The 27,645-nt window shown below is 47.8% G+C and overlaps 2 protein-coding genes across 2 annotated transcripts in view; one reads left to right on the forward strand and one right to left on the reverse strand.

Annotated features, from left to right (window-relative positions):
* The window catches only part of ORC1 (origin recognition complex subunit 1), a 113,131-nt gene extending 102,559 nt beyond the window's left edge, over window positions 1-10,572 (reverse strand). The window contains 3 exon segments of the mRNA XM_075320090.1: window positions 8,464-8,588; window positions 9,009-9,111; window positions 10,453-10,572. Of these exon segments, the coding sequence (XP_075176205.1) occupies window positions 8,464-8,588; window positions 9,009-9,106 (223 nt within the window). The 5' untranslated portion in view covers window positions 9,107-9,111; window positions 10,453-10,572.
* Window positions 10,573-10,600: 28 nt separating this feature from the next.
* Window positions 10,601-27,645, forward strand: part of PRPF38A (pre-mRNA processing factor 38A) — a 45,394-nt gene continuing 28,349 nt past the window's right edge. The window contains exons 1-4 of the mRNA XM_075320091.1: window positions 10,601-10,767; window positions 21,355-21,514; window positions 23,142-23,263; window positions 25,418-25,503. Of these exons, the coding sequence (XP_075176206.1) occupies window positions 10,638-10,767; window positions 21,355-21,514; window positions 23,142-23,263; window positions 25,418-25,503 (498 nt within the window). The 5' untranslated portion in view covers window positions 10,601-10,637. The remainder of the gene's footprint in view (window positions 10,768-21,354; window positions 21,515-23,141; window positions 23,264-25,417; window positions 25,504-27,645) is intronic.

Here is a 27,645-nt window from a genome sequence, read left to right on the forward strand (position 1 = left end):
TGAAACACAAAGCATTGAACTGGGTAGATTGTCATCCAGGGGGTGTATATAGCCCGGAGGGAGGAGCTACACGTTTGAGTGTAGTACTTTGTGTGTCCTCCGGAGGCAGAAGCTATACACCCATGGTTTGGGTCTCCCATAAGGAACGATAAAGAAATTCACACCAGGTGTTTGATCAATGAATCGCCCAATATGTTTCAGGGTTCAATTAGAATTGGTATTAAACAGTCGTCCTCATCATGCTGTTCACATTTTGACAAATGTTTAGGTGTTGTCTTGGTCTCAAACAGCAGTAACGCACCATTGTGAGGCTTCAAGCAGGATGGTCTCAGGCAGAAGTGGCCACTGTGCTTAGAGTGTCACCAGCAGGTTGTACAGTGATACAGAGAGACTGGAAGAGGCACAGAAAGGCAGAAGTGGTAGTGCTTTGGCCACATCGTGAACAATGGCCCTCGGATCCAGATGATGAATGCCACACAACTCCAGGCACATTTAAGGTAGGTGTCATGTCAGAGCATTCAGAACCGTTTACAACAGCGTGGTCAGCATGCTAGGAGATCTGCAAGGCACCTGACCACACCACCAGGCACAGGAGTCATCTACGCTGGATGAGAAACCAGTGAACCTCAGTGCTGTTCACTGAAGAAAGTCGATTCACGCTGACCAGAAATGACTGTCATCAACGATATTGGAGAGATGAAGGAGAGCGCTATGCATCAGCTACGGTTATCACCACACGAGCCTTTAGTGGTGGTGTTACAGCGTGGGCTGTGTCTAATCAGTACAGATATACCCTACACTGTGTGATTGGTACAGTGACAAGCCCCTACTACTGGAATGAAGGGAATTTTGTTTACTTACCGTAAATTCCTTTTCTTCTAGCTCCAATTGGGAGACCCAGACAATTGGGTGTATAGCTATTGCCTCTGGAGGCCACACAAAGTATTACACTTAAAAGTGTAAGGCCCCTCCCCTTCTGGCTATACACCCCCAGTGGGATCACTGGCTCACCAGTTTTAGTGCCAAAGCAAGAAGGAGGAAAGCCAATAACTGGTTTAAAGACCAATTCAATCCGAGGAAACATCGGAGAACTGAACCATACCACATGAACAACATGTGTACCCGAAAAAACAGAAAAACCCCGAGAAAACAGGGCGGGTGCTGGGTCTCCCAATTGGAGCTAGAAGAAAAGGAATTTACGGTAAGTAAACAAAATTCCCTTCTTCTTTGTCGCTCCATTGGGAGACCCAGACAATTGGGATGTCCAAAAGCAATCCCTGGGTGGGTAAAAGAATACCTCATGATAGGGCCGTCAAACGGCCCTCTCCTACAGGTGGCCAACCGCCGCCTGAATGACTTATCTACCTAGGCTGGCGTCTGCCGAAGCGTAGGTATGCATCTGATAATGCTTGGTAAAAGTAAGTAGACTCGACCAGGTGGGTGCCTGACACACCTGCTGAGCCGTAGCCTGGTGCCGTAATGCCCAGGATGCACCCACGGCTCTGGTAGAATGGGCCTTCGGCCTTGAGAGAACCAGGAGCCCAGTAGAACTGTAGGTTTCAAGAATTGGTTCCTCGAGCCCCCGAGCAAGGGTGGATCTGGAAGCTTGCGACTGTTTACGCCGACCAGCGACAAGGACAAAGAGTGCATCCGGGTGGCGCAGGAGCGCCATGCGGTAAGTAGAACCTGAGTGCTCTCACCAGAACCAACAGATGCAAATCTTTCTGAAATTGATGGACTGGACGAGGACACAAAGAAGGTGAGGTGATATCCTGATTGATATGAAAATGGGATACCACCTTAGGGAGAAATTCCGGAACCGGACGCAGAACTACCCTGTCCTGGTGAAGGACCAGGAAGGGAGTTTGTATGAGAGCGTTGCTAGCTCGGAAACTCTCCTAAGAGACGAGACCGTTACTAGAAGGCCACTTCCCGTGAAAAACGGGAAGGGAGACATCCTTCAAAGGCTCGAAAGGCGGCATCTGGAGAGCAATTAGAACCTTGTTCAGATCTCAGGGCTCTAACGGCCGCTTGTACGGAGTGCTGAGAAGACAAACTCCCCGTAGGAACGTGCGTACCTGAGGAAGTCGTCGTTTCTGAAAAAATACAGATAGCGCTGAGACTTGTCCCTAAAGGGAACTGAGCGACAACCCATTTTCCTACCTAGATTGCAGGAAGGAAGGAAACATAGACGATGCAACCGGCCAGGGAGAAACACCCTGCGCCGAGCACCGAGATAAGAACATCTTCCACGTCCTGTGGTCAATCTTGGCGGACGTTGGTATGCTAGCCTGTCTCATGGTGGCAACCACGTCCTGAGGTAATCCTGACGACACTAGGTTCCAGGACTCAATGCCACACCATCCGGTTGAGGGCCGTAGAATTCAAATGGAAGAATGGCCCTTGAGACAGCCAGTCTGATTGGTCTGGTAGTGCCCCCGGTTAGCCTACCGTGAGGCACCACAGAACCGAGTACCACAACATCCTCGGCCAATTTGTAGCGACGAGGATGGCGCGGCCGCAGTCGGTCTTGATCTAGCGCAGTACTCTGGGCAACAATGCCAGAGGTGGCACCTAAGGTAGCTGGAACTGCGACCAATGCTGAACTAAGGCGTTTGCCGCCAGAGCTCGATGATTGTGAAACCGTGCCATGAAGCTGGCACATTGTTGTTGTGCCGTGACGCCATTAGATCGACGTCCGGCCTCTGTCAGCGGCGCCAGATCTCCTGAAACCCGTCCGGGTGAGGAGACCATACTCTTTCGGCCACACCTCAGCGACTTAGGAAGTCAGCTTCCTAGTTTCCACACTTGGGATGTGAATTGTGGATATGGTGGATGCCGTGTCTTCCACCCACATCAGAACCTGCCGGACTTCCTGGAAGGCTTGCCGGTTGCGCGTTCTTCCTTGGTGGTTGATGTATGCCACCGCTGTGGAGCTGTCCGACTGAAGTCGGATATGCTTGCTTTCCAGCCGCTGTTGGAAGGATTGTAGGGCAAGATACACTGCTCTGTGTTCAAGAACATTGATCTGAAGAGTGGACTCTTGCTGAGTCCACGTACCCTGAGCGCTGTAGTGGAGAAAAACTGCTCCCCACCCAGATAGACTCGCGTCTGTCGTAACTATCGCCCAGGACGGGGATAGGAAGGACCTTCTTTTTGACCAAGAGGTGAGAAGAAGCCACCACCGTAGAGATTCCTTGGCCGCCTGAGAAAGAACGACGACTCTGTTGAGGGACGTCGACTCCTCGTCCCATTGGCGGAGAATGTCCCATTGTAGTGGACGCAGTAAAACTGCACGAAAGGAACTGCCTCCATTGCTACCATCTTACGTAGGAAGTGCATGAGGCGTCTCAATGTGTGCGACTGGTTCTTAAAGAAGAGCTTGCAGCCCGTAGTGAATGCTGTTTGTCTAGCGGCAGCTTCACTATCGCTGAGAGAGTAAGAAACTCTATGCCTAGATATGTTATCGATAGGGTCGGGGTCGGATCTGACTTTAAAAAGTTGATGATCCACCCAAAACTCTAGAGAGTCTCCAGCGCAACGTTCGGGCAGTGTTGGCATGTTTCCTAAGAGAGTGCCTTGACAAGTAGATCGTCTAAATACGGGACCACAGAGTGACCCTGAGAGTGCAGGACTGTGACTACTGCTGCCCTGACCTTGGCGAAGACCAGTTGGACTGTCGCTAGCCGGAAGGTAGAGCTACGAACAGAGGGTGTTCGTCTCCTATAACGAAGCGTAGAAACGCTAGTGCTCTGGATCAATCGGCACGTGTGGATAAGCATCCTTGATGCCTAATGATGCTAGGAAATATCCTTGGGACCTTGAGGCGATGACATGGCGGAGGGATTCCATCCGGAACCGCCTGGTGTCCACGAGCTTGCTGAGCATTTTTAGATCCAGAACGGGACGGAACGGCCCGTTGTTATAGGTACCGCAAAGAATTTGGGGTAAAAACCGTGACCTTGTTCCTGAAGAGGAACGGGGGTCATCACTCTTTCTGCCTATAGAGTGCACCCTGTTTGCAGAAGAGCAGCGGCCCGGCCGGGAGGTGGAGAAATTCTGAAGAATCGAGTTGGAGGACGAGAAGTGAGCTCTATCCTGTACCCGTGAGACAGAATGTCTCACACTCAATGGTCATTGACCTATGGCAGCTAAATATCGCCAAAGCGGGAGAGCCTGCTACCGACCGAGGCCGCAAGTCATGAGGAAGCCGCCTTGGAAGCGGGTTTTCAGACTGTCGCTTTTTTGGGCGAGACTGAGCCCGCTAAGAATCTTAGCTCCTCTGATCCTTTTGAGTCCACATTGGACGAGGAAAAATGGGACCTGCCCGAGCCTCGAAAAGGCCGAAAACCCCGACTGCCTCTTGCTCTGTTGGGGTTTGTTGTGTCCGGGCTGAGGAAAGGATGAATCCTTACCCCTGGACTGTTTGATGGTTACATCCAACGCTCACCAAACAGTCGGTCAGCAGAAAAAGGCAACTGGTTAGGCAACCTTTTTTGGAAGCAGAATCTGCCTTCCATTCACTTAACGAGCAGACCAGGCTCTGCTTAAAAACACGGAGTAGCGGAGGCTACCGCCGCACGGTTCGCAGAGTCCAGGACAACCTGAATCGCGTAAGAAACAAATGCAGACATTTGAGAGGTTAAGGATGCCACCTGCGGCACAGATGTACGTGTAACCGTGTCAATCTGTGTAAGACAAGCTGAAATAGCTTGGAGTGCCCCAAGGGAGAGAATGCCGGAGCCAACGGTGCGCCGACAGCCACATAGATGGATTTAGACCAGAGATCCATCTGTCTGTCAGTGGCATCTTTGAGTTTGCAGTTCCATCTCCCACTGCAACTATGGATCTAGCTACAAGCCTGGAGATTGGAGGATGCCGCTCGGGACATTGGGTCCAGTCCTTGACCAAGTCAGGGGACAGGGATAACGTGTATCCTAAGCCGTTTGGAGAAGCGCCTATCTGGATAAGCGTGGTGTTCCTGGACTGCCTCTCTGAAGGCAGAGTGGTCCAGAAAAATACGTGAAGCTGACTCCTCCACTGGAGGAGCTGTGAGAAATAACCCACATTCTATAGATGGACGCTATAAGATTATTTACTATGGCGTCACAATCAGGTGTATCCAGATTGAGAGCGGTCTCAGGATCAGAATCCTGAGCCGCTACTTCCGCCTCATTACACAGCGAGTCCTTCTGTTAGGACCCTGATGAAACCGAGGCCGCTCATAGCGAGCTCGCTTAGGCTGTCTGGGACTGACGTCCGTGCAGAGCCGTGACTCTGGGATGCGTGTGACATTCCCGGAGCTGTTAGTTGTTCACACTGAGGGGGTCATGGATCAATGATTCAACAGTGCCCATATTGTGAGAGACATGTCCGGACTGCTAGGCTTCTAGTATCATAGCCATAGTCTCAGAAAAACTGTCAGTAAATACTGCAGACACCGTCCTCATCCCCTGGCCATTAGTGCATACAATGGGAGTCTATGTACCTGCCGGCCGTATAGCCGTACATGCTGTACCAGCTGTATAGAAAAACATGTGGTTCTGCACCTTTGTTTTACACAGAGAATATGCTGATAACTCCTCCGCATAATCCAGGAGGGTATATACAACGTGCGACCAAACAGTGCAATGTATATAGTACAAGCATATCTATAAGTGCACTTCTGCACTAGTGGGGTTAGCACCACAGGTGCTGCTTAACGCCTGTTGCAGCGATTGTGTGACTATCAGAATGCCAGGGTCTTCCACACTTGTCTCTGTATCGTACAGAAACTGACACTAATGGCTGCCGGTGTCCTTGTAGAGAAGGAAGCCGTGGGCGTGCCTGAGAAAGTGCGGGAATCCGGATTCACAGTGCACACAGTGAGAGGGGTGGAGTATGCAAAACATACTCCAGCTCTCAGCTCTGCTCTATGCAGCGTCACGCCCCTACCCTGACTGTCAGGGCTGTGGGCGGTAACGAAGGGAGACTAGGCCCAGAAGCCGGGGACTCGAGTTAACAGCGCGGCCGCCGTAAAAGCGCGGGCCGCGCTGAAGTCCCCGGCGCACCACAAGTGCCAGCCGCGCCGCAGTTCCAGCGGCCGGCGCGACCGATTCATAGAAGTGGCCAGCGTCCCGCCCCTCTCCTGACTGGCAGGTCTGGGGGTGGGAACGAACGGAAGCAGGCCGCAAAAGCCGGGGACTCTAGTTATCAGCGTGGCCGCCGTAAAAGCGCGGGCCGCGCTGAAGTCCCCGGCGCACCACAAGTGCCAGCCGCGCCGCTGCCAGCGGCCGGCGCGACCGATTTCTGGAAGTGGCCAGCGTCCCGCCCCTCTCCTGACTGGCAGGTCTGGGGGCGGGAACGAACGGAAGCAGGCCGCAAAAGCCAGGGACTCTAGTTATCAGCGCGGCCGCCGTAAAAGCGCAGGCCGCGCTGAAGTCCCCGGCGCACTACAAGTGCCAGCCGCGCCGCAGTCCCAGCGGCCGGCGCGACCAATTCCCATAAGTGAGCCTGCTTCAGCAAAGCTGAATGAGGCCATGGCACAGGCGCCGCAGCGCTGATGTCCCCCGGCGCACTACAACACCCAGCATGCTGCGGTGTGAGCGCCAAATGCACGGGGACACAGAGTACCTTGAGGAAGCAGGGCCATGTCCCTGATGTACTCCGCTCCATCCAGCATCTTCTCCAGGGGCTGTAGATGGAGCACGGTCTCAGTGCCTGGAGACCGGTAAATCCCACTTCACCCAGAGCCCTGTAAAAAGGGATGGGGAAGGAATCAGCATGTGGGCTCCTGCCGCCGTACCCGCAATGGGTACCTCAACCTTACAAACACCTCCGACATACAGTGGGGTGAGAAGGGAGCATGCTGGGGACACTATATGTGTCCTCTTTTCTTCCATCCGACATAGTCAGCAGCTGCTGCTGACTAAAAAGTGGAGCTATGCGTGGATGTGTTGCCTCCTTCGCACAAAGCACAAAACTGGTGAGCCAGTGATCCCACTGGGGGTGTATAGCCAGAAGGGGAGGGGCCTTACACTTTTAAGTGTAATACTTTGTGTGGCCTCCAGAGGCAATAGCTATACACCCAATTGTCTGGGTCTCCCAATGGAGCGACAAAGAAAACATCATTAATCCAGTCATTGTGCCTCTGCATGAACAACCTAGAACTAATATCTTCATGGATGACAGTACTCCAGCTCATCAAGGTCTCAAATCATTAGGGAATAGCTGCTGGAAACTGTAGTGCCTCGGCCTGCACTTTCTCCAGACCCGAGTCCTATAAAAAAAAAACCTCTGGTATCTGCTGAGTCGCTGTGCAGAGGGCATAACTCTGTACCCCAGAACCTCAATGACCTGAGGGGCCATCCTTCAAGAAGAGTGGGATGCCTCCGCAGACAGTAAAACCACTTGTAGCAATAATAAATGCAGGCTCAACCGCTTATGGTAGGTGCTTAGGGGTAAAAAGTAACTGAAAATGGAAATGTATAACCCCAGCACTCAAATGAAATTAGGTATGTATAACCCCAGCACTTTCATTTGAGTGCTGAGGTTATACATTGCCATTTTCAGTAAGTAACGCCACTTGTGACCAGCAGGAGGCGTCTTTGTCAGCTGTAATTCATGCTCAAGGCCACATGTCAAGTTACTGAGACACTGACATTTTTTGGGGTGGTATATATACCCACCACTGTTGGCTTTTGTTTCAATAAATTGTCTGAGATAAGGTAATCCCAATTGCATGATTCTACTTAAATGCCCTACCATTATGACAAAATATCACTGTAGGGTGAACTGTTTATGTTACATAAATTTCATCCGAAATCCAAAATATCCCTAACTTTTTGTGAGCAGTGTTATTTATATATATATATATATATATATATATATATATATATATATATATATATATATATACACACATATACACACTTTTTTTTTTTTTTTTTTTTTTTACACACACACACACACACACACACACACACAACTGACGCTTAGGCTATGTGCCCACGCTGCGGAAAATGCGCGGATTTCTCGCGGAGAAGCCGCGGATTTTCCAGAAATCTGCAGCACAGCTACTCCACAGCCATTTCTATGGCATTTGGGAAATGCTGTGCCCACGCTGCGGATTTTTCCGCAGTGGAAATCGTGCGGATTTTCGTGCGGAAAAATCTGCAGCATGTCAATTATTGTTGCGGATTTTGCCAAAAAAAAAAAAAAAAACACACACACACACACCGCAAAATCCGCATCAAGTTCGCACCGATGAAAAGGTGCGGATTCCAGGGGAAAACTGGGATTTTGATGCAGAAAAATCCGCACATACAGAGTCCCGTGGGCACATAACCTTACACAGGATTTTTGTCCCCTGTGTATATGAAGGATTATAAGCTTCTACATATAGATCTATTCTTCACTGATGGAAACAAGAAGAAAAAAAACAAAAACAAAAAAAATAAAAATAAAACACTTTTCTCTTCTTACCGTCGTCGTACAGTTCTTTCACTTTTGCTACAAAAGGTCTTTCTTCAACTTCGCTTTCAATCAAAACAAAGTCTCCGGGATTTATTGTGACTTCTTCGGTGTCACTTAAATTCATGACAAGCCCCCTGAAATAGCGAGAGATCCACATTAGGAGACGTTTGTACTACTAGATTTTAGGAGCCAAGCAAATGAGTGCGAGGCTGTGAGTTCAGGAGAAGGGACCGTTCATGTATTCAGAAAAACTGGTTTTTCGGTAATTGTGCAAAACAGATAGCATAATGCCCAGCGTATGTTAATGGACCAATTCAGATGAGAGGTTTTTGTTTCGCAGAGCCGCAGCCGGTGGGTGCCCCCTCTTCCTGCAGGTTGTGCACTCTGCTGCCGGTAGCCCTCTATGTTATGAAGATTGTTCGGCCATCGTCCACTATAGGACTCGGCGCACATTGACGTATCTAGCACAAAGGATGGCTTCAATTTTGGAAGATGAGGACTAAAACGATGACAAGGGCAGACAACGGGCAGGTTACATATCACACAATACTTACTCATACTGAAGATGGAAAACCTTTCTGTCTTTCATGATGGGTCTCCCATCCCAGGAGTAGTGACGGCAGCTATTCACACGGGTGGAATACTTGGTCATGACGCCTACGTGCAAAATAGAACAAAATACAATGTGAATTATCTAAGAAAGTATTACCACAAATAGGAAAAGACGTATGTCACTGCATATTGGGGTGATCCAGTAGGAAGAAGATATCACCTATCCATGGGTTTGGTGATAATGTGTTGATCAGTGGGGATCACACTGCGGGGACCCCCACAGATCACCAAAGAGGACCAGTTTTATCCCAGTTGGAATGGAGCAGAAGTGTTACTACTTCTTTGATTCCTTATGGGTCAGTAAGAAAAATGGGGAATGAATGGAGCGGTGGTCGCCCTTCCGCTCTATACTTAGTGCCCGTTCTGCCAACCATTGGGGGTCTCAGCAGTCAGACCCCACCAATCGAGAAGTCATCATCTCTCCTGTTGATAGGACAACTCCTTTTAACCCTTCAAGCTCCATGATGAATATATCCATCATGGAGATAACTCTGGTGCGGGCCCCGTTTATAGCCCAAGCACCTGCCTCTAAGGCCTCATGCAAACACTGCAGTTTTTGATGCTTTTTTTGTTGCTGTTTGTAGTGACCTTTTAGTCACTACAAACTGCATGCTTTTCCTTCCCCATCAAAGTCTATGAGATTTCTGATTTGCTGTGAGCACGTTGCTTTTTTTTTTTTTGGGGGGGGGCTGCATTTCTATGGTCACAACAACACTGCATCATGTCAATTCTTTTTGCGTTTTTTTCCGAGCTTTTAACCCGTTGGTGATGAAAAAAAAAAATACAAAAAATGCAGTAAAAAAAAAAAAATGCGTTTTTTTGGCTACTTGATGCGCTTTTTGGATACAGGGCAAATTTTTTGGGATTAATACAGCATGCGGACATTGCATAACAGCAGCAACCGGAGCTGGGCTACGATCGCTGTTATTTAACCCCCTAAATGCCGCTGTTAATCACTGTTTGGGGGTCTCATGCATCCCATCGAAACAATTCGGAGTTTGTGGGTGTTAGTGTGGGGGGGTGCCAATGGGTTTCTGTCATTTTGGCAAACATGCTGAGCTTCATGGGAGGCCATGATTTGTTCTATATATTGCGATACAGGCCCCGTAAAAATATCGCCCTGTTTTTACCCATATGAAAATAAATAATAAATAATAATAATAAAACTTTCAATAAACATTAAAAATAAGTACAAACTTGAGAGTGTTGTGGGTACATTCAGCATGGAGAAGCCATAAAATATGGCAGAGGTTACAATTATGAGGCTGGATGTAGCTGTGTGATCGCTCAGTGACACCAGCTGTGGATGCATAGGGCTCACTAATAGCGCAGGCTTGCTGGGACTTGTGGTGTAGGCCGCAGCCTGAGCCCTTCCCCCGCACTCACCGCTCCCAGTGATCAGCTCCTCCGCTAAAACACAACACACTCCGGTCTCAAGAGCAACTCGGCTAAAACTTTCCCGCCATTGACGTCATCCAGTGGGCGGGGCATCACGGTAAGCCAGAAGTGACTTCGGCGCATTCTGATGACGTCACTTACCGGAGGCGGAAGTAGGGAAAGCGCCGCGCGACATGGCGAACCGAACTGTGAAAGACGCTCACAGCGTCCACGGCACCAACCCGCAATACCTGGTGGAGAAAATCATCCGGACCCGCATCTATGAGTCCAAGTACTGGAAGGAGGAGTGCTTTGGCCTCACTGGTGAGTCGCACTCATTCATTTAGCCGCCATCAGACTGTGATCAAAGAGTGTTTATGGCTCTTAAAGGGATTGTCCACTTTAGGGGACATATGTATATTTTACTTAAATGTATGTATGAGGGCTAAAATAATTTTTGCTATTGGCTTTCGTTAAAAACTTGGCACATTTTAGCTTTTCCAGAATCTTTGTTTTCCGCACGTTGTTTGATGTGATCTGCGGTCATAATTCGGAGAGAAGCTCCCAAAAATACAAAGTCTCCATCAGAGTGTCATGGCGGCCGACTGACAGTTTAGAGCTATCAGTCACCACCTGTTAAGTTCAGATGCAGTAGATTTTGCTGTGTTCTGTTAGGCTGGTTTCAGACGTCTGTGTTTAATCAGGTACCAGTCACACGCATGGTTATGGTCATACATGTGTTACACGTGTGACATCCGTGTTTGCATACGTGTGACACGTACCGGGTAAAACCCGTGTCTCTGTAATGAAAAGATGTTCTATATTTACCTGTATCCAGCGATGCTGTCTCCCGCTCCCCACTCATTATTTTCATTGATTATTCAATGCCCGAGGATTTGGAAGCCGGAGCATCGCGGGGACAGGCTGGGTACAGCACAGCCAAGGACAGCAGCGCCGGGGACATCGCTGGTGACAGGTGAGTATACAGCAGTTTGTGCAGTGACATCCAGGGACTCATCAGGGTTCCCAATGAACTCTCATGAACCCCTGGAAGTCACCATCGTGACACTCGCTGTAGCGCAGTTGCTGAAGGAGTGTCATCAGAGTTCATTGTGAAATCCGATGACCTCCTGGACGTCCCTGCACACACTGCTGGCAGGATACTCACCTGTCACTAGCGATGTCCTTGGCGGTGCTGTCGTCGGTGGTGCAGTCTCCTGCACTGTCACCGCGATGCCCCTGCTCTCAGCTGCTCAACACGGTGAATAATCAATGAAAGTAATGAGCGGGGGTCAGGAGCGGGACGCAGCAGAGCCGGAGACAGAATCACTGGATACAGGTAAATATAGAAAATCTTTTTATTTAAAACCCCGTGTTTTCTCCAGTACGTGTCACACTGATGTCACACGGATCACATCAGTGTGCGGTCCATGTGACACCCGTGCTGCTGGAGAAAAAACGGGCACATCTCCGTGTGATATAGCGGGGCCACATGGTCCATGTAAAAACACGGACGTGTGAGAGTGCACAATAGGGTAACATGGGTATGTGTGGCATCCATGTAAAATATGGATGTCACACGTGCCTAAAACACGGACGTCTGAAACCAGCCTTAGGCAGTGTTCACATGGCCTTTATTTTAAAGGGAATGTGTCACCAGGTTTTTGCCACCTAATCTGAGAGCAGCATAATGTAGAGAAGACATAGACACTGATTCCAGTGATGTCACTTACTGAGCTGCTTGCTGTAGTTTTGATAAAATTACTGATTAATCAGTAGTAGATTATCATTACAGGACTACATGATCTGCTGAAGGTAGTCCAGCATATCTACTAGATCTACAGCAGAGAAAACACTGATTTTATCAAAATGACAGCAAACAGCTCAGTAAATGACATCACTGGAATCAGAGTCTCTGTCTCTACATTATACTATATAAATGAATAACTATTATTATTATTATTACATTATGCTGCTCTGAAATGGGAGAGCAAAATCCTGGTGATGAAAAAGTGCTTTTTATGGGGGGGGAGGGGGGTATAGATTATGATTACATGTTCTGCAAACTAGGCACTGACCAATCGAAAGGCTGCATGAAAATTAAACACTTGGATAAGAGAAAAAACCTCTTCAAAAGAAAGGAGCATTTCCTGGATGGGTATCTGTCTGATAAACTCGTTGATTTTGAACACCTCCAGTAAACTGTGAATGTAGCCTTAGTCGGACTGCGGTTTAAAAAATAATGTATGCACGTACTACCCTAGTCTGATGTTCACATGGAAATATCAGCTGTAGATGTGTATCGCTCAGTGCGGCACGGTGGCTCAGTGGTTAGCACTGTATTCTTGCAGCGCTGGGGTCCTGGGTTCAAATCCCACCAAGGACAACATCTGCAAGGAGTTTGTATGTTCTCCTTTTGTTCGCGTGGGTTTCCTCCTGGGTCTCCGGTTTCCTCCCACACTCCAAAGACATACAGATAGGGAATTTAGATTGTGAGCCCCAATGGGGACAGAGTTGCCAATGTATGTAAAGCGCTGTGGAATTAATAGCGTTATAGAAGTGGATAAATATATATTATCAGTGCCAAGTGTGAGTGTACTCTACAGCTGTAGATAGCAGCCATCTCCCTCTGATTCCTTCCTTAGACATGCACGCTCAGCTCCTCTGAGCATGCTTGTATTCTGAATGGAGAGTTAACGGTCAGACATGAAAACGACTTATCTTCCTAGGGTAAAAAATATTCTGATATTTTAATTCAGCATACCAGATCCTTAAAGGGGTGTTCTCATCTCTAAGATCCTATCCCAATATATAGTAGTGGTAGTAGCAAATATCCCCAATTAGAAATGTAGTATAGTTCTCCTGATATAGCCATGTCTCTTACCTCATGTGCAGGGCATTACAGCAGATTGTGTATCCATGGTTATGTCTACTCATAGAAGGACAGTTAGTTGCTAGTAATTGTAACCATAGGTACCTAATCTGCTGCAATGCCTTGCACATGAGGTTAGTGACATGGCAATATCAGGAGAACTATACTACATTTCTTATTAGAGTACAAGAATCCATACAAACAAGAAAATGGGGTGGGTCATGCAAAATCACCACCCCCACCTCAGACTCCCTGACGAAGCGAACACCTCACCATCGTGAAACGTACGTTGGAGTTTGTATTAGGGGCTCAAACCCCCTCTTGCCCCCCCTGGTCGGCTGCACGTCTTTTGGCTTTCACAGGTTAGCAGTGTGGTGGATTAGGTCCACATGCATTTTGGCTTTTCCCAGCTTTACTCTGCATACTGAACCCTTCTGGGTCTCTCTACATACTGGGGTTTGCCCGATGCATGTGCTCCTTTAGTATATTTACTGCTTGCCTGTTGTTTATCCTCTACTTAGGCCTGTGTGATCATCTAATAAATTTGGCTGTGCCTTTGATAAATGAGCCCACTGGGGCTTCTTTTCTTGTTCTGCTGGACACATATGGCCTGAGGGAGAGAGATTCGATTTCTTTTCAGTCGTGCAGCCCCCCAGGTGCTATTGCCTTTTACATCATTGTCTCCTCTTGTGCCTGTTTTACACTTGATACTATATGTTTAATAACTTGCTAATAAATTTTTGATACCTTTTGAAGCAAAATTACTCTGTTCTCCTGGTTTTGATTTCTTATTAGAGGTACGGTATTTGCTGATATAATAAAAATATTATTTATTATTATTACACTTACTGCATATTGGGATATGATCTTGGAAATGGGAATACCCCTTTAAGACCTAATCCTGACACCTGAGAGTCTGCACATCCCCATACATCTGAGGATGTACTGGATCTGTTTAGAAATAAAAACTTGGCTCCGTTTTAATTTTTTTTACATTTTTTATTTTAACTGGGTCCTTTGCTAATTGATCCCAAGCAAACATGTGAACATGGCCCCATACAGTTTGCATGTTCCTGTCAGCATCTCACAGTTTATACAGAAGGTAAAGCTGTTTTTTTTTTTTTTTTTTTTTTTTTAGGCCTGTATAAAAGATAAGCTCATTTTTTTTTTTTTTGTTATAAAGTACAGCTCCTCCCGATAAGTCACGGCTTCCTCTAACTAAAAACGACAAGATGGGTTTTCTCCTGTTCAGTGGGTAAAACCAAGCAATTTTGCAATTTACTTCTTAAGAATCAGCTGCATTCTGAAAGACTTAAAGGGAACCTGTCATCAGAAATTTAGCTTGAAACCTAAAAGTTTCCCCCTATGCAGCTCCTGGGCTGCATTCTAGCAAGGTTCCTGTACTATTTGTGGCCCCTTTTAAACCAAATTAAATACTTTATAAACTTGTACCTTTTGCTATGTAAATTTTGTAAATCGTCCATGGGGGCGGGCTCTGTGGTGACCGTTGCTGTTCCTCCAGCAGATTTATGCCGCCCCCCAACGCTGAATTTCATATCTCAGGACGCCGCCCCTGGTTGCCCGTGGTCCCGCGCATGCGCTGTGCGACTGTAGCGGTACTGTGCACTGTGTGCACGTGTGACCGCTGGTGACGTTTGGTGCAGGCACGAGGTTATGGGCGGTGCTGTGAGTGTCATCAGCAAGTGCCGCCCATAACCTCGTGACCGCACTTTCCCCTCTTCCTCCAGCGTTCTGCGCAAGCGCTTGCTGGCCAGATGACCCGACGTCACCTCTTTCCCATCTTGCCCTGCTGCAGGGTAAGATGGGAAGGAGGTGAGGTCGGGTCATTTGGCCGGCGAGCGCTTGCGCAGAACGCTGGAAGCAGTGGGGGAAAAGCGCGTCCACGAGATTATGGGCGGGCACTTGCGATGCAATCACAGCGCCGCCCATAATCTCGTGCTTGTGACACACGTCACCAGCGACCCTGGCGTGGGCGGCACATCGGGTGCAGTGGGCGGCGTCCTGATGGATGAAATGGAGCGTGGGGGGACGGCGTCAATGTGCTGGAGGAACAGCAACGGACGCAAAAGAGCCCGCCCCCATGGACGATTTACAAAATTTACATAGCAAAAGGTACAAGTTTATAAAGTATTTAATTTGGTTTAAAAGGGGCCACAAAAAGTACAGGAACCTGCTAGAATGCAGCCCAGGAGCTGCAGAGGGGGAAACTCTTAGGTTTCAAGCTAAATTTCTGATGACAGGTTCCCTTTAAGTTTATAGTTTACAGCTCGTTGCTTAGGTAACGGACACCTCTGCAATCTCAGCAGTGGCCGGATTCCTAGGCATTGACCGTTTTGCTTTAGAGCTTTGTTAGCACTTCTCTGAAGTTGGCTGCATGCGTCTATCTCCAGTGTTCTCACGCTCCTCCGATGTTAGAACAATCAAACATTCCACAGAAGGCATAGAAACAAATATGAACCAGGTGGAGGAGCCACCCCAGGTTCACAGCAGCTCAAAGAGCATTTCAAAGAAAGGAGAACACGAGCAAATATGCTGAAAAAAGTTCATAGATTTTATTAAATAGAATTTTAAAGTGCAAGTGCAAACATTCACAATGATGATACAAAGATTAAAAGGAAGAGGGGATAGGAACAGATGGTAAAGGGCAGAACAATGGCCTGGTATGGACAGCAGGAAGATAATATTCACAAGCAGTAAAGCCAGAATCACTGGCACGTAAGCATCAGGATGAATGAATACAATATTCAGAAAACGAAATGGCCCAAAACTCACTGGCAGTTGATAATCACAATGTAAAGATAATAGTATAAATGGTAGTATATATAGGCAAATTTGCCCAAATCACTGGTAAAGCACCATAACATTGGAAAAAGAGTATTTTGTCTCTGATGGGAATATGTATCTCTAAAATACCGGCATGTAAGCAGGGAGGAGAATTTAAATAGACCAAATAGGTGTAAATGTGATACCCGTGAGAGGGAAAAAGACTTAACCCCAAATCCGCATTGGCCAGGTGCAGATAATGAGGAAAAGAAGATTTCACCTGAAACACGGTACCAGTCATAGGTCTATATGGTTTATAATATAATGTAGCCAAAATCACTGGCAAATAAGCATCAGGGGTATACCCTTATTGTAGATTGAGTGAATCCCCAGCAGAGACAAAGAACTCAAGTCACTGGCCAGTAAGCAAGGGGGTAGGTATAAAAAGCAGCACAGAAACAAAACCTGTATAATAAACAATGTCTGCAATAGTATGATATTAGACAATTTATGGGAGTATAAGTACATGCAACCCCATCAAAAACGGGGGATTGTATCATAATATATTAATATCTATCAGAAATACTATGGCAGAGAGGCAAAGTATTTAACCAAAAACAGGTATAATCAGGAAAACTTAAGCCCAAATCAGTTTATCCCATGGAGAATGTAGGGGAGGCTAAAGAATCCATACAGGCATTTTCTGGAGAGTGAATCAAAAAAGCATTCAAACAATCCTCAATGAGGTGGTGACTATGGAGAACATTATACCTGGGTCCTGAGTCCGGTGGTGCAAAGAGGCCCGACGTACGTTTCGCGGCTTTAAGAAACAGTCGCTTGCCGCTTCATCATGGGGGAGAGTGAAGGAGAGTGCACATGTCCGGTCTGTGCGGCTCCTAAATACCACCGCGGAAATTGAACCGCGAATCAAAGTTCCGGAGTCAGGGAGGCGCATGCGCGGGACGGCCAGGAAAACGCCCCCCGTCTCGCACAGCCGGCAGTCAGGGAGTCAGGCGCATGCGCGGGAGCCCGAGCAACATTTGCCCAGACCCCCGCGCACGCGCGGACTCCGTCAAGACACCGGGGCACGGCCGGGAGGCGCAGGGCCGTCACGCGCATGCACACAAGACTCCGAAGACAGTGATTGGACAAGAGGAGGACGTGGAAACACAGGGGGAGACGGCAAAGTATACAAGTATACAGAAAAAGGCAAGATAATCATATAAGATAACATTAAGCCTAAAAAAGGACATATACCGCTACAATTTGTTATAAGCTTAGGCTCAAAAATGAAAAGAACATTCCTCAGACAAAAGCACAAAACATGATATCGCCATAATAATAAATAGTAATAGTCTTTGCCAGAAAAATCCAAAGATGACGAATTGATGTGATGACGTCCATATTTGTTAGTAGATTTCAAAATATATCAGGTCCAGATCACTTCAGTAGGAGTCATGAGAGGACATGTGACAAAAATAAAGTGAAAAACTAAAAACAAGAAGAATAGAAAAATAATTAAAAACAGAAGATTAAAAACCACAAACACCAGGCACTGATGAACTGGAAAAACAGAGACATTATTATAAAAATGAAGCAAAACTCAAGGTTTCATTCAGACCCTTTGGAGCAACCGAGTCCAAAGCCACAATCCATTTTGTTTCCCTTTGGGAAAGCATCTTTTTAATATTGCCACCCCTTATGCCACAATGAACTACGTCAATCCCCCGAATTTTCAGGGATCTCGGGTCACAATCATGAAATTTTTTAAAATGGCGGGGTAGGGTTTTAAGCAAAGAAAAATCGTTCACTGTCCTGGCCGCGCCAATGTCCCGCACATGCTCTCTCACACGTACCCGTAACTCCCTAGATGTAAGACCAATATAAATAAGAGGACAACTGCAGGTGGCATAATAGATAACATTAGTTGTACTACAAGAAATCCGGTGTCTAATCGAATAAGACCGTTGGGAGTCGGAACTGGTGAAAGAGCATGAGCGGACGACATTGGCGCAGGCAAGACAGTGCCCGCAGGGTATGCATCCCAAAGTGGGACCCCTAGAACCAAAAGGGTTAGGGCTTTTTGCAATGTAGTGGCTATGGACCAAACAGTCACTCAGGTTGCGGGCCCTACGGGCCGTGACCAGAGGAGCAGGAGAGAGAGACCGAGAGAGGATTGGGTCCGTTTGGAGAACGGACCAATGTTGTGCTAGGATATCCCGCATCCTTTGCCATTCTGAATTGTAAGTTGAGATAAAACGAGGATTTGGATCAACAGAAGGACGTTTAGATGGCTGACTGATCAGTGAAATCCTGGGAGTATGTTTCGCCCTAAGGTAACCCTTTTTGATGCACCGACGACTATATCCCCTCTCCTCAAAACGTGTTTTAAGATCATTAGCCTGTGTTTCGAATTTGGCGTCCGATGAGCAGATACGCTTCATCCGGAGGAATTGCCCGGTCGGGATAGCTCTAATCGTAGATCCCGTATGTCCCGAGGAGGCGTGAAGGAGTGCATTAACTGATGTAGATTTCCGAAAAACATCAGTTTGAACACGTTGGTTGCCATCAACTTCCAGAACAATATCCAGAAAATCTATACGACTAGAGCTATATTTATAGGTAAGTCTGATGTTATATATGTTAGAGTTTAAACACTGAATGAACGAGTCGAGCTGCTCCACCGTACCCTGCCAAAACATCAGAATGTCATCAATATATCTAATCCAGCACTGCGCCTGGGCAGCGGCCCGCACGCCATCGTCGCCAAAGACCTGCCTCTCCCAGAACCCCAGGAACAGGTTGGCATACGAAGGCGCACAGGCCGCGCCCATCGCAGTGCCGCGCTTCTGAAGATAGAAGGAGTTCTTAAAAGTAAAATAGTTATGTGACAGGGCAAAGTTCAGCAGCTCGACTACAAGTTCATTCAGGTCAGGATCCCGACCGGACATCCCCAGAAAAAAGCGAGCCGCCCGGACGCCATCTTCGTGTCGTATACAGGTATATAAAGATTCCACGTCCATGGTAACAAAAAGTAAATCAGACTCCATTGAAATGCCGTCAACCCTCATGAGCACGTCCGTCGTGTCTTTTACATAAGACGGCAGTGATTCCACCGATGGTCTCAAGTAAAAGTCAATGAACCTGCACACTGGTTCACAAAAGCCGTCAATGCCAGACACGATCGGGCGGCCAGGAGGGCTAACGGCATCCTTGTGGATCTTAGGGAGGAGATATAGCGTCGGCGACCTAGGGAACCTGACCATCAGACCATCAAACATTTTCTTTGATATAATCCCCAAATCATGGGCTTTAGAGAGGATTTGTTGAAGTTTGAGGGAGAAGGAAGTGGTGGGGTCAAAGTCCAATTTTTGGTATGTCTCCTTATCTCTAAGTTGTTTAAAAACTTCTCTCTCATATTGTACCGTGGGCCAGATCACAATGTTGCCCCCCTTGTCAGCTGCTTTAAAGACGACATCATCAAGTGACTGGAGTTCAGCAAGAGCATCTCTCTGTTTCTTTGTGAGATTATCATAATATCGCCGAGTAGAAATAGTCCTGAAATCCTCCATAACAAGTTTGGTGAAGATTTCAACAGCCGGGCATACTGACAAGGGGGGGAACCTTGATGACCTGGAGTGGAGAAAAGTGGGAGACGTACCTGCATCATTAGTCTGTTCCGACAGTAACTCTTCAAGAACCGCAAGAGCTTCCCGTTCAGTGTCAGTCAAACTGTCCTGACCAACATCTCTCTTATTATGTAATTTCTTTAGAATGAGTTTCCTCGAGAAGAGGTACAAATCTTTTAGGGCTGTAAAATAATGGAAAGAATTGGTAGGAGAAAAGGACAGACCCAGGGACAAGACTTCGATCTGGGCATCCGAGAGAAAATGACTAGATAAGTTAATTACCTGAAGTTTGTTTTTAGGTTTGCCATCCTGGGACTTGCCAGGGCCAGGTTTAGGAGGTCCGGGTCTTTTAGGGCCACTCCTAGTAGTGATACCTCTGGACTCATCTTTACTAAATGAACTTTCGGATGTAACAGAACGAGTGTCGTCCATGGAGCTACCCGACCTCAGAGAAGCTGATCTGGACCGAATATTAGAACTGACACGGGATTGAGGTCGTGCTCTTGCGGCATTGGACTTCCATCTATAAACTCTATTATTTGTTTGATCAGCCAAATCTCTCTGGAATTTTTTGGACTTATATTCCACCACTTCCTTCTCACATTTCTGTGATTCCAAATCCATCTCCTCGTTAAATCTTTGTAAAAAGTCTTCTGATGCGTTAGACTTTATAATGCACAGAAGGTTATCCATCTCTGTCTCAATCTCCAATAAAGTAGAGCTGTTATGATCACGTAAAAGGGTCAGGAAACCCGTGGAACAAACGTGTGCAAACTCCTCCCACTTCGTCTTGAATTGGGTGTCCTCAACTTCAAAGGAAGGAAAAATCTGAACACGAAGGCCACGGGGAACCAAATTTTTCTGAATATATTTATCCAGAAAAGCACGGTTGAGTAAGGTGCGTATACGTTTTTTTAGCAAAACCTTGAATTTAAATGTGGCATCACGTATTTCAATTGTTGAAGAATTCTCTGATGGTATATCCCCATCCTCCTTAAGAGCATCATTAACATGTGTGAGCCACACAGAATCGTGGGCTCTAAAATCCATCATGGAAGAAGCTGTGAGAAACACAGAAATAGTTAGAACAATCAAACATTCCACAGAAGGCATAGAAACAAATATGAACCAGGTGGAGGAGCCACCCCAGGTTCACAGCAGCTCAAAGAGCTCCTCCGATGTTGCAGCGGTAAAGCGTTCTCTGTTTGCAGCATTGATGAGCGCACAGGTCAGGCCATCAGTATAATCACGGTGCTGGTCCGAACTGTCAATCAGGAGTGCACCAAGATCAGCAGGTAGGAAGACTGGGTGATGGTGGACTCCTGAAGAAGAGATAAGACAACCCCTTTAATGCATACATTTCAGCTCCAGTCTCAGCAACGTGTCATTCACTAGTGTCCTCCTTACTTGGTGCATCTGCCATGTGATTGTCGAAATAATCAAAGTTCCCCGATCTTCTCCCTCCTCCTCTGCGTCTTCTCTCTCCTTGGTTCTATCTGTGTCTGTTTTCATTTAAATGCAAGAAGTGACTCCTTGTCTCTACTTATTCGTTGCTTTAACATGACAATTAACATTGGTAGACGTTACTGAGCTTACTGAAAATCACCAATGTGTCTTATTTTTCAGCTGAGCTGGTGGTGGATAAGGCCATGGAGCTGAAATATATCGGAGGGGTTTATGGAGGCAACATCAAGCCCACGCCGTTCTTGTGTTTGGCATTGAAAATGCTGCAGATCCAACCGGAGAAAGACATCATTGTGGAGTTCATAAAGAATGAAGACTTCAAGTGAGTAAGAAAGCAAGAAGTCACTTTAATATGTGCTTAAAGGGGGCCTCCATTTTCAGAACATTGGACTGGCAGAGCTATATTTCCATATTCTGGGGGTGCTGTAATTATACAGACCATAGACTTTGAGTGTAAATGGGGGAATTGCAGTGGTCTAAATGAAAGTGGGAGGTGGAGCGGTTACTTCTGGCAGCGAGGCCCAGGGTGTCGGAGGCCACTTTTTATATCGTGTTATATAAATGCTAGTGATCTGACCTGCAGAGACTACTTATTAGGGCTCATTCATACACTGCAGATTTTATCAATGTTTTGCATTAGTATTTTAAAGAGAACCTGTCGCCAGATTTGTCCCCTATAAGCTGCGGCCACCACCAGTGAGCCCTTATATACAGCGTTCTAGAATACTGTATATAAGAGCCCAGGCCGCTTTGTGTAACGTAAAAAAAGGTCTTTATTATACTCACCTGTGGAGCGGTCTCGGTCCTATGCCTACTTTCTTCTTTCCATTGCTGTCGTCCTTCTTAATTCATGTGGAGGACGCATCTTGCGTGATCCACACAGCGTTCTCCATTGCGCACGCATACTGCTCCCTGCATTGCTGAGGGCACATCAAAGTATTGTGTGCATGCACCTGCATTATCTGACCTTTTCCTGCGCATTACAATCCTGACACGGCATGGGCCGGGAGACGCTGGCCTTCCCGGATGCTCTGCCCCTGCCTGGAGACGCTGGCCTTCCCGGATGCTCTGCCCCTGCCTGGAGACGTTGGCCTTCCCGGATGCTCTGCCCCTGCCGGGAGACGCTGGCCTTCCCGGATGCTCTGCCCCTGCCGGGAGACGCTGGCCTTCCCGGATGCTCTGCCCCTGCCGGGAGACGCTGGCCTTCCCGGATGCTCTGCCCCTGCCGGGAGACGCTGGCCTTCCCGGATGCTCTGCCCCTGCCGGGAGACGCTGGCCTTCCCGGATGCTCTGCCCCTGCCGGGAGACGCTGGCCTTCCCGGATGCTCTGCCCCTGCCGGGAGACGCTGGCCTTCCCGGGTGCTCTGCCCCTGCCGGGAGACGCTGGCCTTCCCGGGTGCTCTGCCCCTGCCGGGAGACGCTGGCCTTCCCGGGTGCTCTGCCCCTGCCGGGAGACGCTGGCCTTCCCGGGTGCTCTGCCCCTGCCGGGAGACGCTGGCCTTCCCGGGTGCTCTGCCCCTGCCGGGAGACGCTGGCCTTCCCGGGTGCTCTGCCCCTGCCGGGAGACGCTGGCCTTCCCGGGTGCTCTGCCCCTGCCGGGAGACGCTGGCCTTCCCGGGTGCTCTGCCCCTGCCGGGAGTCGTTGGCCTTCCCGGGTGCTCTGCCCCTGCCGGGAGTCGTTGGCCTTCCCGGGTGCTCTGCCCCTGCCGGGAGTCGTTGGCCTTCCCGGGTGCTCTGCCCCTGCCGGGAGTCGTTGGCCTTCCCGGGTGCTCTGCCCCTGCCGGGAGACGCTGGCCTTCCCGGGTGCTCTGCCCCTGCCGGGAGACGCTGGCCTTCCCGGGTGCTCTGCCCCTGCCGGGAGACGCTGGCCTTCCCGGGTGCTCTGCCCCTGCCGGGAGACGCTGGCCATAATAAATGGTGCTGTGTGCTGAATCCATTCTTCCTTGCAGATACGTGCGTGCATTGGGCGCTCTGTACATGCGGCTGACTGGTACGGCCAGTGACTGCTACAAATATCTGGAGCCGCTGTATAACGATTACCGCAAAATCAAGACTCAGAACCGGAACGGAGGTAACGTTTCTGCAGTATTTGTATTATTTTACTGTTGATAACCATCCTTATAATATCTGCATTTCTGATGTAAATCATTAGCCATTCTAGTTTTCCTCGTGCGGTCAATGCATGCAGGGTGTCTGCTGTGATTTTGTGTTGTGATGCTCTGTATTGTGATGCAGCCCAGAATTGCTGCAGATATTTTGCCTATAATACCAGTAATTGTGGAGAGGCTATTCAATTTCGACAGAACTTTATAATTTTTATCATCGCTGGAGTTTTTTTTTTCTTCTTCTACAAATCACTGAATCTTTTTCACAGCTATAGATTTAATAGCGTTCTACCTCCACTAGAGGGCAGTGATTGTATATAGATAGAGCTCAATAATACAGTATGCACTGAGCTCCCCCTAGTGGTGACAGATTTGAATTTACAAATCAATACAGGGAATTCTTTATCAGAAAACTGCCCCGACGACTAGAGAAATATTAGCTATACATTAATCATATCAACGTACTGCTTTGCACAGAATGTATTTTTCAATTATTAATTTGTTTCTATGTGCAGAGTTAAGCAACTTTCTATATAGTCTTCATTATAGTCCTTTTTAGTTGAGTGACCTGCAGAAAGTTACTAATCGCTTGAGCTAATCTGTAGTTGGAGGAGAGCGTGTTGGACTTTCACATGTTTTATTTCTGATGGAAAATCCGCTGCTGTTTGTTAGGGGTATATTTCCTTTTATTGAGCACACATACATGTAGGATGGCTGGAGCCGATAGGATGAGTATTAAAGGGCTTGTCTGAGGCTGAATGATGTTATGAAGGCATGCTCTCCATTCAGCACCTCTGCAGATCTACTCCAGGCTGCTCCAGACGTCTGCGCCGGCTATGCATTTACACACGTACTCTATTTTGAAATCGCCAGAACCTGGAAAACATTTGATGACATGTTCTTCTAGTCACCTGCTGCCAATCATTGGTAGTCACCAAGACCGCTGCAACCTAACAGAGCAAAAATTGCTTCCGCACCCAATTCAGATCTGCAGAGCGCCTGTGCTGAATCCGCTGGGGTGTTAAACATATTCCCCCATTTACTGTTTTTAAAACCATTTGTGCCTAGTAAAAAAAATAAAAAAATAATTTCTGTGTTTGACAACCCCCTAAGTCTATGTGTGCACCCTAAGTCTGTGTGCACTAGAAAATGGAATTTTCTTAAGAAAATTCCGCACCCTCTGAAAGATTATCGCACCGGCGGCAAAAAAAACACTCAAAAACCGCATGCGGTTTTACCACGGCTTTGCTGCAAATTTTCTGCGGATTGTTCCCTGCAGTTGTTTTTTTTTTTTTGTTTTTTCTTTTGTTTTTTTTTTTACTATTATCTATGGCAAAAACGGCAGGTACCTGTGGAAAAGAAGTGACTAGCACATTCTTTTTGCTGCAGAAATTCTGCAGAAAAACCTGAAGGGGAAAAAACTTTGCTGTGGAATGACTGCAGAAAGGTTATGAACGTTTTCTGCAGCAATTCATGCAGCAAAACTGCGGTAAATCCACAGCAAAAACCGCAGCGTGTGCACAAGACCTAAAAGGATCTGTCACCAGGTTTTTGTCCCCCCATCTGAGAGCAACCTAATGTACGGCCAGAGACCCTGATTCCAGCAGTGTGTCACTTACTGAGCTGTTTGCTGCCATTTTGATACAATCGCTGTTTTTTCTGCTGCAGATCTTGCAGATATACAGAGCTCATGAATATGGTGGACTACCTGCAGCACGCCAAGTAGTCCTGTAATGATAATGTCCGGCTGATTAAACAGTGATTTTTATCAACTACACTAAGCAGCCCAGTAAGCGACACATCACTGCAATGAGGATCACTGCCCCTACATTATGCCGCTTTCAGATTAGGTGGCAAAAACCTGGTGACAGATTCCCTTTAAGCTGCTTGTGCATGACCACATTTTGGAGGAAACCTAAAAACCGCCATCCAAAATCCTGTTTCTTTGGTCAGATGCTACCTATTTGTATTACGAACACCTGTGTCTGTGGTTGTAATGAAGACATGAGCCACGCTGTTCTGTGATTTTTTTTTTTTTTTTGACATACAGCTTTACTAACCTGATCCATACGGCTTTCCAATGAATAAACAATCTATTTGTGTGATTTTTCACCTCCCAGAATTCGAGCTGATGCATGTAGATGAATTCATAGACGAGCTCCTCCACAGTGAGCGGATCTGTGACGTTATATTACCTCGCCTACAGGTATTTATGCAGGGTCTGTTTTTCGTGGTTTCTTTTTTTGTAGTTTTTCATTCCCTTGTTTTACTCATTAATGTGGATTGATTGTACATGTTGTCGGCTTGTGCGCTGGCCATAACGAGTTCTCTAATGCAGTTAGTTTCCTCCAAAAACGTAACTTTGGGAATTTATTCAGGTCAGTATAGTCGGGGCAATGTCAAGCGTGTAGAGTTACGATATATTATTTGTATATACGGTGTATATAATATAAAAAAAATTATATTTTTTTTTTTTATAAAATATATATATATTTTTTCTTTATCATTCCTATGGGAGACCCAGATATTGGGTGTATAGCTTCTGCCTCCGGAGGACACACAAAGTACTACACTAAAAAGTGTAGCTCCTCCCTCTGAGCATATACACCCCCTGGATAACCAGATCTAGCCAGTTCATTGCTTTGTGTTCAGGAGGCATACATCCACACATGCATTCTCATCTGATTTTTCATTTTTGGAAAGATTTTGAAGAAAAGCGGGTCCAAGTCTGGACTCCCGGCATGTCCCTTCTCACCCCACTGTGTCGGCGGTGTTGTTAAGGTTGATTCCGAGGCTGGAGCCTTACATGCCGCGCTCCTTCACCATCCCTCGGGCTCTGGCTTGAAGTGGGAGCCAGCACGGTTCTCCTTGCTTTGCAGGAGGCCGGTCTCCATCCGCAGCCAGGATCCTGCTGGACGGAGCACTCATCCCCAGGGACTTGGAACCCTGCGTCTCAGCAAGCTAAGTATCTGAGACGTTTATATTCGGGGTCCCTTGTACTTTATTGTTGGGGAGAGTGTGCTGTGTAACTTCTGACATTTCCGGCCGGTTCTCTGGTTGTCGCCTGAGAACCGCGCCGATGGGGCCTGCGCGCCGGCCGCATCACTTAAATTTAGGCCCCGGCTTCGCCGGAGGCCTACTTTCGATTTCACTGCCCTTACATGTCAATCATGCAGAGGGACAGTGCGGCTCCGCCCAGCGGCCGTTCGGCACAGGGGAGGGACACTCCTCTCTGAGTACATGTCCCCTCCCCTGTAAATCTCCTTGGTCCTCCAGATCCCGCTCTCAGAGCAGGTCCCGCCCCCTCTCCTCGCTCCGGCGCCATTTTATCAGCGTTTCTCTCTGCGATCGGTGCTGGCTGCAGCATCCCTGCTAAGCTGCTTGGGGGTCCGGGCTGTGGGACACAAACGGTCTGGTAAGCCACAACCTCCGGTTGTGGACCTGCTTATATACTCTCTGGGGGTCATTCTGGCTCAGAGCCCCCACTTCAGCAGCATGTCTCACACGAGGAGCAAGGCTGCAAGGCTGTACTCAATATGCACTGCATGTAAGCTCGTGCTGCCTGAACCGAGCACATATCCACATTGTGATGCCTGCTCTAACCTGACAATGCCTCAGCCTGGAATCGCACCCACAGTGGTCCCTCCGGCTGCTCCGGCTCCGGTGGCTGAACCCCCGGCTTGGGTAGAATCCTTCTCTAGGTCAATCTCCCAGTCTTTTGCCGACTCCATGGGACAGCTGTCCCGGACTTTGCTGAACATGCATCAGCCCCCTTCACAGGGTGCCTCTGCTGCTAGGGCTCTCTCAGCGGAGCTCACAGAGGATTCTTCATCTGGTCCCAGACCCCGTCCTCCTAAGAGGAGACGCAGGGCTTCCTTTCCTTCCTCGTCCCGCGGCTCTGATTCAAGAGCTGACCCGCAGGACGAGGAGGATGCAGTTACTGGGGGCATGGAGGCTACCTCCATGTGCTCCATTGATCTGTCCGAAAGTGACTCAGATGTTAGTGATTTGATTGCGTCCATTAATTCTGTACTGGACCTCAATCCACCAGTATCAGAGGAGCAACCCTCTCTGGCAGAAAAGCACCAGTTTACCTTGCATAAGAGGACAAGGAGTGTGTTCTTTAACCACTCCAGTTTTCAGGCCACTGTGACCAAGCCTAGGGCCTGTCCTGACAAACGCTTCCCAAAGCGTGGTTCTGATGACCATTTTCCCTTTCCACCTGAGGTGGTCAAGGAGTGGGCTTATTCACCAAAGGTAGACCCTCCGGTGTCTAGACTCTCAGCCCGGACAGTTGTATCAGTGGCTGATGGCACCTCTCTTAAAGATTCCACTGACCGCCAGGTTG

The sequence above is a fragment of the Anomaloglossus baeobatrachus genome, chromosome 8 (genome assembly GCF_048569485.1).
Source record: "Anomaloglossus baeobatrachus isolate aAnoBae1 chromosome 8, aAnoBae1.hap1, whole genome shotgun sequence".
NCBI classification, from domain to species: domain Eukaryota; kingdom Metazoa; phylum Chordata; class Amphibia; order Anura; family Aromobatidae; genus Anomaloglossus; species Anomaloglossus baeobatrachus.